This window comes from Nothobranchius furzeri, chromosome 14, assembly GCF_043380555.1.
Source record: "Nothobranchius furzeri strain GRZ-AD chromosome 14, NfurGRZ-RIMD1, whole genome shotgun sequence".
In the NCBI taxonomy this organism is placed as follows: domain Eukaryota; kingdom Metazoa; phylum Chordata; class Actinopteri; order Cyprinodontiformes; family Nothobranchiidae; genus Nothobranchius; species Nothobranchius furzeri.
Window position 1 is genome coordinate 23,552,329 of NC_091754.1, and position 12,198 is coordinate 23,564,526.

The 12,198-nt window shown below is 42.5% G+C and overlaps 1 protein-coding gene across 2 annotated transcripts; it reads left to right on the forward strand.

Moving 5' to 3' along the window:
- The first annotated feature begins 303 nt into the window (after positions 1–303).
- On the forward strand, positions 304–8,854 carry LOC107389925 (immunoglobulin superfamily member 3). Of its 2 annotated transcripts, none has more exons than XM_015966340.3 (10): positions 304–592; positions 2,442–2,813; positions 2,919–3,335; positions 3,440–3,841; positions 3,929–4,303; positions 4,417–4,788; positions 4,878–5,270; positions 5,391–5,798; positions 7,405–7,788; positions 7,887–8,854. In XM_015966340.3, the coding sequence occupies exons 1-10, from the start codon at positions 523–525 to the stop codon at positions 8,081–8,083; spliced, it is 3,390 nt and encodes a 1,129-aa protein (XP_015821826.1). In that variant the 5' UTR covers positions 304–522; the 3' UTR covers positions 8,084–8,854. The 2 variants fall into 2 exon arrangements, with proteins under 2 accessions (XP_015821826.1, XP_015821827.1); XM_015966341.3 differs by having other exon boundaries at positions 2,445–2,813.
- Positions 8,855–12,198: the final 3,344 nt, after the last annotated feature.

Sequence of the window (12,198 nt, forward strand, 5' to 3'; positions counted from 1 at the left end):
TTGCTGAAAAATAGGTCAAACTAAGCGGTCTCCTAGCAACCCAATTCGACCTCTCGCCCTCTCCTTGTCTGTGTGACTCTATTTGAAATATGGTGCAATATTTTCAATTGCGTCAGTCATGAAATTGATAAAAGAAGGAGCCTAAAACATTCAGAACCACTCAGACCTGGAGGGACACCACCGTGTTTGACCCAGTAGCATCACCTCACCTCATTTAAAGGATGCTTGATGTAAAAACGCCTCCCACAGCTCCACTTACTACATTTTCCAACCACATAGATTAAATGTCAGTCTAGCACGGAACAAGCTCCTTTTGTAGCTTAAGCTCTGTTTTCCCACTTGCGCATGTTCGCTTTTTTCCTTTTTTTTAACCAACACAGATTTGAATGCAGGAAATATAATAGACTTCCTCTTACTCAATACCTTGTACGGGAAGCTTAAACCACGTAGATCAGTTTAAACAGGCACAGACAGGGTGGTGAGACTATGAGAGGAAGGTGTTCTGTCTGAGTGGAGTTCACCATGAAGAGTTCCCTTTTATCCCTGTGCAGGCCCACTTTACTCATGTGGATGGGTTTTCTTCTACGCTGTGGTAAGTAGGACACTAAATCATTCCTCCTTCATTCTTAAATACTTTCTAAAACATGTGATTTGGTTATTTTTACTACAAACGAGAGCCAGTTTATGATGAAATTTGACACGTTCGAGTGTTTAGTAGCATAATGCGAATTTCTTTTAATGAGCCTTCTGTTTCTTGATTAAAACTAATAATAACAAAGACAAAACGGCTCAAATATTTGATTTGCTTCTGATTTAATGAACAGTTAGGCCCTCAGAGGGGTCCATGGTTAATCACACAACATTTTCATTTTTAATAACTCGATGCAGTCAAACAACGAACTCTGACTTACTTTCACTGGTGTGCAGGAGCTGCAGGTACAAGCTTGTTTACAGCGAGTCATGCTCACACACAAGAGGAATTTTCAAGCTGCAACAGTAATAAATAAAATAAAAAAGCAACACAGAGATAGTAGCTGCAGCATGCCCAGCTGAGAGATAAAAGGAAAAGGTCGTTGGGTGAAGCAAAGAGTTCATAAGTCTCACTGCCTCTGGGAGACGGCTGCTTTTGAGACAGTTTGGTCTCATTTTCATGCTTTTTGGCTTCCCACCTCAAGGTGAAATTGTTCATATGCAGGATGGTAGGTGTCCTTTATGATGCAGAATGCTCTCCTCCAGTACCTACTGGTGTAGGTATGCTCAATAAAAAGGGAGTTATTTTTTGGTGCATGTAATCACCCTCTGCAGTGCACTCCTGTCAGCAGCATAGTGCTAAGTAATGATGGAGGGGGTGATTGTACTCACTTTTCACCACGCATGGGTAAAATGCTGTCAAAAACCAGGATGCTGAGTCTGCTTCAGAGAGGTAACGCAGAGTCTGGGTGGGCCTTGTTTATGGTGCGGCTGTGGTTGTCATCCATAGGAAGTTGTGAATACTAGAAACCGTTCTTTCATCTGTTGTGTTTGAATCATGAATCTTTCTGCTGCATGGTGGTACAGTGGGGTGACAGGTTCAAATCCCAGCTGCAGATTTTCTGTGCATGGTTGCATGAGTGTTTTTTCTCCATTTAATATGTTATTCTTCCACAAGTCAGAAACATGCATTATTCAATTTAAATTATAAATTAAAAGGATATGCAAAACTACTAAGCATAAAGTCTTTATTCAAGAATCACAACATAGACATGTTATTAAACTGCATGGCTGCTCGAGATTTAGCCAAGTGGTCACATGGCAGGAACAGTACAGCAAGCTGATAAGGAAAACATTTTTGGGGATGAAGATTAAGCATCAGTACATCTTCCAAGTTACAGTTTTAATCCAAGCGGAGGGGATGTATTGACCCAGAGTGTGTGGAATAACTTAATGAGGCAGAAATAAAACAGCAGGCCTTTATGAGTAGGGCCACCTTTCTTTTAGTTTTCTGGATGATTCTAGATAATCCCATTAGGCTGGGGACTTGCCCAGGATTTAAACATTGGTAAAAGAATAAAGTTTCTGTATGCTTCTGCTAAAATGCTGACAGTGAGACAGAGTGACAGTTTGTGGCTGTAGGAGGGAGTCAAAAGCAGGCAGACAGACAAGAGAGTAGGTTCTAGACAAACTTTAATGACTTGGACGGAGACTCAAAAGTGTGAACATGTCAAAAACTAACTCAGAAAAACTGAGGTTGTGACAATAGGTGAATGAAAGACGAATGAAAGGTGAACTAGTTAGTAATTAAGAGCTGGTAGGATATTACCATTACAAGGATCAAACTAAACTAGCAAAAAACAACCTGGAAGTGAGATTCTTAGTCCAAACAAAACAAACTAAAAGACAATGACAACAAATTACAGAATTCAGCTGACTTCCTGGTTTCTGTTTTTCTGCTTTTCTCTCAGCAGATGCTAGCGTAAACACCGAAATACAGACCGGGCCTCTGTATCGTGCTGAGGGCTCCCGGCTCTCCATCTCCTGCAATGTGAGTGGCTTCAAGAGTGAGGAGACTCCAAAAATATTTGATTTCCGTGTGACGAAGCCATCCCGCCCTAATGAGTTGAACATCATCAGCAGCGGTGACAAAGACTTTTCATACTCCATCTATCTCGACCGCGTGAGGGACGGGGATATTTCTGTAAAGTATGTGGATCCAAACTCGGCCATCTTTGAGATAGAAAGTCTGCTCAAAGACGATGGAGGGGAGTACGATTGTACCGTACGAGATACGGAACATGGCTATCACGGAACCTACAATGCTAAGATAGTCGTTTATGGTAATTATTACATTTGTCAGTATAAAAACCAACTTTTCAGCTTCATCTGCTAAAAAACGTCAAAGCCTTTGATGTTTTTCTTGTTTTCTTTTTTTGTTGCCGCAGTGATTGACAACTCCCTGAGTGTTTCATCTAGTGATCCCACCTCGCTGAGCTATGACGAAGGAGATGCTCTCACTTTGACGTGTCAAGCTTCCAGCAACACCATCCAGCACACCCATTTGTCTGTCGCCTGGTATCTGCGTAAAGATGGCGAGGACGCTGCTCGACCCATCATTTCGTTGGACAGGTTTTTCACTCTGATTCCAGGCCCGGGGTTTGAACAGCGCTACGTAGAAGGAGCTGTTCGTTTAGATAAATTAGGAGAGGCCACTTATATTCTAAAAATGGCCCAGCTTGAGCTTTCAGATCAAGGGCAGATCTTCTGTGGGGCTGAGGAGTGGATCCAAGATCCAGATCGTTCTTGGTACATGATGACCAGAAAGGATGCAAAGGAATCTACTCTAACAGTCAAAGCTAGAGGTTAGGAGCATTCGCTGCCTTCATCAAGTCTTGCTATATCAAAGACATTTTCTGCTGTACCCTTGTGGCTTCCTAATGTTCTTCTCTTGTTTTCTACTATTTAGAAGTGTCAGAAACCTCAAGCCTGGTGGTGAAAATGACCTCAAAGCAGACAACTTTGCAAGAGGGGGAGGAGCTGCTACTATCCTCCAGTATTGACTCACAGAACCTGGAGGGAAAGTTCTTTTCTGTAGCGTGGCTCTGGAATGGCATTGAGCTGGTCCGAATTGGTCCTACTGGCATTGTTTCTGTGACGCCTGAGTACAGCGAAAGGGGGAGACAAGGGGAACTGAGAGCCACACGGACTGGGAACAGAAATTACCAGTTCGTAATGAAACCAGTCAAGACCATGGACGAGGGACAGTACGTCTTTAGAGCATGGACAGAAGAGAGAGGGGATGATGGTGCTTTTAAACAAGGAACAGCCCAGGACTCTGACCCATTGTCAGTCAAAATTTCATCTACAGGTTTGTTGAAGTGATCCTATCCTTGTTTAGACGCTTGTGCACATTGGATATTAAACATATTTCTATTTCTATCTTACCTCCTGACAGAAAGTGAGCTCTCAGTAAGAATGCAGGATGTCCCGCCAACAATCACCCAAAGGGATAGGTTGAGGCTCGTTTGTAATGTGGGTGGGTTCAAAGGTCAGCTCTCTGTCACCTGGAAACGCAAACTCACAGCCAAACAAATTGCCCTGTTCAACATCATTGTCAGTCTAAGTCAGGGCGGCGTTATGGAGACGGCAGCAGATTTCACAAGCCGTAACGTGAGAGTGATGCGTCCAACAGATGACAGCTTTGTCTTAGAGCTCGATGACGTCATTCCCTCTGATTCAGGGGTTTACCGGTGTACCGTGACTGAATGGGAACCCAGCGGAAAGTCTCACAGCCGGGAGCAATCTGCCAACGTGACTGTAATTCCTATTGGTAAGACTCCCAACATATTGTTCATTTTACAGGGCGCTTAAAACGTATCCCACATCCCATTTCCATCCAAAAGGACTTGCAGACTTTTCTGAATAGCCTAGTTTGTTTTCCAGATTCGTTGGTGAAAGTTTCTCTGAGAAGTCGCACCAACATTGTGACAGTTGGAGATAACGTGGAGCTGATGTGCCAGGTCAAAGGGCCAAGCGTCCTAAAGCATCTGATTTGGACCAAGCAAAACAACAACTCCACTCTGAATAACATTGTGACGCTGTCTTCAGACGGTTCCGTCAGCTGGTCTGGAGACCAGCACCATTACCAGGTCAAAGTAGACAACCAAAACAACGCAGTCATGTACTATTTGAAAATAGTTGGTGCGAGTCGCAGGGAGGCGGGGATCTATCAGTGTATGGTATCTGTGTTTCTGGAGAACGCTTTCAAGAAGCTTCCGGAATCCAACCATCTGAGAGTGATGGTGCAGAACCCAGGTATTTAACGTACTTTTATATGTTAGATTTTAGAAACCCTACATCTCAGTTTTCTTTATCTTTATCTAATTATGTTTTTATTCTCCTAGTGAGCACACTAGCTCTATCTTCCGAACCCAGCATCTCACAAATTATCAACTCTGACGTCCATATTAACTGTAGAGTCACCTCCAAACCATCCCAGTCCTCTCAGTATGCCGTCACCTGGCTGCACCAACACGACGCTGCTAATAAGACCATTCTGAGTTCTGATCGAAAGGCTGTTGAAACATTGGGTTCACAAACAGAGCAAAGCTTCAGGCAGCGGGTCATCATGAAGCGCACAAATGGGCCGACGTTTGAGCTGACTATTCGGCAAGCTAGAATCTCAGACAGAGGCTCGTATTTTTGTGAAGTGGTGGAGTGGCTCCAAGACCCACGTGGAGATTGGTATCCACTCCCAGGAAAGTCTGTGATCACGAAGTTGACCGTTATTGAGCCCGGTAAGATTGATGTATCACTTTATTTTTGACGTGAATGAAATCTCACATCATGCCACTAAAAGAATCATCTAACTGTTGGTAATAATTTACTTTTCTCCTTTTATGTCTCTTATTTCTCAGCCAATGATCTTACTGTAGAAAGGAACGAGCAACAGCTGACTATCAGCGAGGGAAATGAAGTAGAGCTTGAATGTATCATGACTTCTGGTGCACCTGCATTTTTTTATAAAGTCATTTGGTTCTACGCTCCTCCCAGCTTTTTGAGCATGAATGCTTCTCTGGTGGAGCTTGATCAAACTGGACTGCTGGTTTATCCGGAAAACCAGGCGCTCCAAAGCCTTCAGGGGCGACTCCGTCTCTCCAGACCCAGTCAGAAGAACTTTTACCTCAAGATTCAGACGGCTCATGAAACAGACAGTGGGACCTATTGGTGCCAGGTGGAGCAATACCAGCTGGACAATGAGGGCCAGTGGAAACAAAAGGCCTCAGAAAGCTCAGGCCCCGTCACGTTAGCCGTAAATGTTGCAGGTATGTTGCATGTTCTTACAGCAGTCTCAGTTGGGCCACTCTTCTCCTTTTTTGCATTTCTGGCTCGTAAAAACCAAGATTTCAAAACTAAAGCTTTACAATTGTAGTCTACAAACCAGTGAATGTTGTCACAATGATCTCAGCGCTTGAGTCAAAGTCACACCTGCTAAAGCATGATTCATTGACTTATTTTCCTACCGTCCCGCCTACCTGTCAGTGTTTGCTGGGACACATGCTTGTGCTTGTATAGGGGAGGACTTTGTTGTTGGGAAATACTGAGATGAAATCACACAGCAAAGGCAAAATGTTCAGAGAAAGACACAATTTCTGGCATTCTCAATGTTTGTTTATGTGATTTTAGATCTTTTAGATCCAAAGTATAACTTAAAGCAGCTCGTGTTTTTAAAGGTGATGATTCTTTTTTACATTGAGTTTATGTAGAATGAATATTTGCAATGTTGGCCTTTGAGTTTTAAGACCTCTTGCCTTTGGCATGGAGTAATCAACCACTGGACCAGATCCTGACTAATAGCAGCCCATTGTTTCATAATCAGTAAGGTTGTCAGAATTTGTGGAGTTTTGTCTTTCCACTCACCTCTCAAGGATTTGCCTCAAGTTAATGCTGGTATTAAGGTCCAGGGAGTTTCTTGGCCATGGAATCACAATTTCATCAGCATGCTTGTCAAGCTGCTGTAACTTGTTAGCACAATGCTCCTTCATGCTGGAAAAGGCATGGCCCATCATCAAACTATTCTTGGATGAGTGGGAGGAGTTCCTCTAGGTGGATGTTTAGGTACCATTATTTATTCATGTGTTCTGAGGCTAAGCAGTGGCTGGGTCTACTCCACTAGCTGAGAAGCAGCCCTAAATATGAATGCTCTTAGGATATCAGCATCACACTGAACCGATGGTGGTTCAAGAGTCCACAAACATTTACAAACCGGACTAAACAGAGGAAATGATTTTCCCATTCTTCTCAGCAGTCCAATTCCTGGACTTATAGAAGAATAACAGTTTGTCCCTGATGTTTTAATGAGGGGAGGTGGCTTCTTTGCTGCCCTACTTGACACCAATCCTCTAAGTTATCTCTTCCTGGCTGCAGATGCACTCACATCTGCCTGCTGTCGTTTATTAGCCAGCTCTGAACTGGTGGATCCTGCAGCTGGATCCACATCCTGATTATGCTGGAATCTCTTAGACACCATAAGACAGTTTCACTAATGCATTGGAAAAGGCAAAGAGGGACATTGGAATTAACTGTAGTCTGTTGGATGAATTGTCAGGACATTTTGAGTTTCTGCAAAATATTTAGCCATCCCCAAAACCGTTTGCCATTTTTATATTTTATATAGAAATGTAAAAAGTTTTATTCATCTCATTAATTTACAGAAAGCACATAAGCATAATTTCAACTATCGTGATTACTTGCTGGCTTTTGCTGTGCAGCAACAGTTGTTTCTCAGAAACGTGACCACCTCTGCACTTACCCCGCAGCACTGAAAATATCTAACTTTGTGCCCCGGTTTTGACGTAGGCCAGCACTTTATGTTCTTCATCGCTGCTTCCTTTAGCGTTGTTACCTTTTCATTTCTTCACTTTTTCACAGATTCAAAACTGTCCATTGAAAAGACAGAAGATAAGATGAACATAAGTGCAGCTGAGGACATGACCATTCCTTGTAACATCGCCCAACATACCAGCAGTGAATCCCAGTTCCAGGTGACATGGTTTTGGCAAAAAGATGCAGAAACGGAACAACGGCCCATTTTCACCGCCTACCGAAACTCCACTTTTAAGGGCGGTCATGAGAACGTAAGGTTTAGTCACCCCCTGCCTCACCAGTTCACCCTGACTATTCTAAACACTGGTCCTAAAGACAGTGGCCTGTATTTCTGTGAGGTAGAGGAGTGGCTTCATTCTCTGACTCAGGGTTGGAGGAGGGCTGTGGTGAAAAAGTCAGGAAACCTAAATGTCACTGTTCTCTCGGAAGGTAAGCACCCTTTATCACTAAACGCCTCTTCTCTTCAAATGTTATCTAATTTTCTGAAATCAGTGATGCTGAATATGTTTTTCTTGTGTGTTTTGCAGGAAGAGTTAAATCTCTCCCTGAATCAGATTGCATGTCTGGGACCTTGATAGTGACGCTTGTAGTTGTCACTATAATCTTGCTGTTCATCATCTTGACTCTTGTTCTGGTGATGTGCAGAAACAAGGCCTCAAATAAGGCTGCCCCTTCTCTCTGGACTGAGCAGCACCCTCTGAGCGACAAAACGGCAGAGATCTAAACCACAAAAGTAAACTGAGTGGTGTACAGATGAAGGTTCTCAGTCATCCTGGGTATGGCGGACGCAGCAGGGTCAAACTAGGTCAACTGAACTGCCTCAGTTGAGCAGAGGTGTGATTCTCAGAGGCTGAAAGGAGCAAAGTTCATAAATTGCACTGATTTTTAAATTATTAAAAAACAAATAACTATGTTTTAGAACGTAAAGATTGCACTAAACAAATTTTTTGTCTAGACGGTTCTTTTTAAGGTAAATGTTTAAATCAATCTATAAAAAACTTTGATTTTTTTAAAATATATTTTTATTTGTGCAGCCTAAACAGCACACATTGATTTGCATAATTCCCTGTAAGAGGTTCGTCAACTTCGTGTCTTTTTAAATCCAGTTTTCAAAACAGATTTTAGCTGCACTGTACAGGACAAGTCAATATTCTTATTTGGATGGACAATATGGAAGTTTAACATGTTTATTTAAGCAAACTGAATTTGCGTGCAAAAGCACAAAGAGGAAGCAACGTGTGGTTTCTGCCGTCTGCTCTGCAAATGTGCAAAGCTGCCTAAAGTCATCACAAGGCACCCATGCAGTATTAATGAAAATCTGTCAATGTGAAACATTTGTTTTTCTAGTTTTGTAACTATGATGTTAAATGATGATGAATGTTGAGTCTTTTTTTATTGATGAAACTTGAATGACACTTTTATGTAACCAAGAAATTAGAAAAAGAGGCTTGTTGCAACATTTGAAGGTTGAAATTAAAACATTTCTTTAAAGCCACTATTTAATGGGTCAGATCAATGTAAAAATACTCAAATAGCCATTATCTATTAAGAAACTGGTCTTCCCAAGTTTTGCCAAGCCACTATCTTTTTTTAGTCAGGTGCAGACACCATGAAAAGTGGATAGCCGCCTGTATTCTCACAGATGCTGTTTTATCTGCTTACAAATAAATGCAGGTGAGATATTTAATCTCTGTTGAGTTTCTATGAATGTTGGATAAACAAGTCAGAGCTAAGAACAAAATAAGCTCCTTCCTTCCAACATCAGCCCCAGTCATCACTAAACATCATGTTTGTGTGAAAAAACTGTAAATGAGTAAAAAAATTAGCTGATTCTTATGCAGAAAACGTGCAGGACACCAAATTAGTACAAGAAAAAAGGAGTGAATTGACTCTGACTGCGTGAAACTTGTGGTAAAACCCACAACATCTTTCCTGTTTTCTCTGAGAAATGAGAGACTAAAACTGTGCTGAGAAACTTCATGGCGGCTGTCGTCTTCTCAGCCTCAAAAAGCGGATGTTTGGTTGTTGAATTAGATGAGTCCTTCACATCCTGGTAGATTGAATCCCTCTTAATGTTCCTGTAATTCCACTTCCTCGTGTTTCCATGGTACTTTATGTTGCAGTAAACAAACACAGGTTGAATTTGGAAGGCAAATCAATCTTGGTGGTTTGGCAGCAAAAATACAACATGATGCAGCAGAGGTAAACTAGTCTAAATACGGTTTAAACATGATAGTTTAGTTCTTCTGAAATGGAGTTTTGTTAAATGTCATAAACAATTCATGTCTTTTAACAACCTCAGTTTGGAGAAACATATTAGGTGTAAAATGACTGATGTGCTAACGGCTAGGCCAAGAAGCGCCAATACCCTTGTTCTAAAATACGTCAGCATAGGTCTGTGGAAAATACTAGTAAACATTTAGGTTGGTGGGCAGTGAAGCAATACACAATTATTTGCAAAGGAGTCCGTAGGTTTTGCCAGTAGAAATAGCCACACTAGCAGCTAGTGCTAACATTTGATGCATTTTTCTGTAGGAATTTGCTAAGACATCGGCATATAATGAAATAACATGGCAACATATATAAAAATAAAAGGTTATGTGAAGGTTTATGAAATGAATGCATGCATTTTTTGAAAAATCAGATGTTATTTTAAGACGCTTCATCTTTGACAAGTCGTTAGCTTACCAATCCAGTCCGACTGACAGTGTATTTGTTTAAAATGTGGCTGTTAAAAGAGTTAGTAACAGCGTGTTAATCAATCATAACCTTTGCACAAAACACTTATTCATATAGCTGGGTGGGTTGGAATGAACTTAGCCTGGATATGATCCTCAGAAATGAAAAGAAACCCCCAAACAAAGTTTCTAATTGTTATGATATTCGGAAAGAAGAAAATTTTGAACTTACTTCCGTAGACAGCATTGCATTTAAAGAGTTGCCAGCAGTTGTGTCCATCTGCATTTTCATTGGCCTTGACTGCCTTAACTGGTTGCACATGTGAGGCCAAACAAAAGGCCTGTTTGGTGAGAAGTCAGAGGCAGCACCACTCGGGCTGCTGGTTTGGTGAGGTTTTAACAAAGCTGTTTAATTAAAATACTCTCAAAGCACCAACTAGTTTGCTCAGTCTCCGTTTCATGTTTTAGCCCAACGAGCCGGGATGTAACACAGCGAGCAGAAGGGTTTATCAGGGAATGTCTACATTCCACAACCCTTGGGTGTTTGTCCACATGTTGCTCGATGCTGTAAGCTGGTTATCTCCGTTGCTGTCATCCCAGTCCAGATCTGATTGGAAACAAAGCTTCTTGCACTCCCCCCTTTTCTACAAACCGAATTCTATTTTCACCTTGGCTGAACGCTTGTGTCATCATGGGAAAACGCCTTAATGGAAGCACCGTTTGTTTACACACACAGTCAGATGGGAGGTGTTCATATTTGTTTATACAACACATGCTTCATGTATCATCTTTCATGCAGGTTTTACAAGACTCTACAAGCGCAAAGCACTGCAATAGAGCACACAAGGGGATTGGATTGTTCTAGAAAATATACAGTTTCTAAGGTTTTGCATGTGGGATTAAATTAAGAGCCACAAACAGTGAAATGAAGCTAAACATTCCATTCAGGTTTGTCAGCCGTTTACCTGGTTTATGAACACGCCCAACTGGCTTCATTCCAGCATTATTCTTTCTATTATTTTATTTACCTTTGGTGTTACCCAGACTTGCCTCAAGCGCCACCATGTGGATATTTTTGTTCATGTATTAATAATCTGACATAAATACGCTGCAGTAATTTGTAATAACAAATGATGGATGCCAGTGAATTTACTCATGATTGTTTGTGCTGCAGAAAGGTGGGTGACAGTGGTTTTGACAGAGGGCAACTTAATTCAAAATGGCCATTATAGCTGATCATCATTAGCTATGCAAAAACGGTTAAATTCTGTCAAGTGTTGAACGTGCCCAAGCCCATACTTATGAGAGCACCATGTGAGCACCTGTGTGTGTACACGCGCTTGTTTATGTAAGGTTTCTCTATAGGAGCGTCCAATAGAGAGTGTGAGGGACCACAGATCTGCCCCCAAAGATGCGTAGGAGACGGGGGGAGCTCCAAGTCCCAGAGATCCAGGCGCTGCCCCAGAACACAGGAACCCCAAGGGGACTGCAACCAGAAAGGGCCCCCGCCCCCCTCGAGAGGCGCAGAGGATCGCCCCGGGGGGCCACAACCAGCAGCCGGCAGAGCCCCAGGAGATATCAGCGGCAAGCCCCTCAGGCCCGCCCGCTGCCCCCACCCCCTAGCCGGCCGAGCCCGGGACCCAGCGACCCGGGACCCAGGGGCGACCACCCCCGCCGAGGACCCAGCAGAGCCCAGGGACCCAGACCCCACCAGGCAGCCACCGGGAATGACCAGGCAAATCGAGTCGACTTCGACTAGTCGTTGATGACGTCATACACCTGAAGCGGCGGGGGTGGGGGTGTGTCGGTAGGTTCGCTGGAATTTTTGACAATTAAAATTGCGCCCACATTTTCTAAGTTAACACATCTCTTTTAACAATGGTAGTTTCTGCATCTTGCTTCCGCCGCAGACTCACTGATGCGTCTGCAGCCTGTCAGAGTTCCTGCTGCTCTAAACATTAAAATAATTATTTCATTTTCTGTTCCTCACTTCTGATTACCTTCAATGGTGTTTGTTTGTTGCAACCACCAGGTACAAAAACTAACTTGTTTTTATTTGACTATTTTTCTGTCCTGTCTGTTTATTATCTTCCTGCATCTCCTCTCAATCCTAAAGAAAAACTGCTACCTGGGTTCATATATATTCACCTCATGAGTTACC

Excerpts from the sequence above, each read along its gene's own strand:
- LOC107389925 (XM_015966340.3), top strand. The coding sequence starts at position 523 with ATGAAGAGTTCCCTTTTATCCCTGTGCAGGCCCACTTTACTCATGTGG. Across the intron at positions 593-2,441 it reads GGGTTTTCTTCTACGCTGTG|CAGATGCTAGCGTAAACACC; the intron begins GTAAGTAGGACA and ends CTTTTCTCTCAG. Across the intron at positions 4,789-4,877 it reads AGTGATGGTGCAGAACCCAG|TGAGCACACTAGCTCTATCT; the intron begins GTATTTAACGTA and ends TTATTCTCCTAG.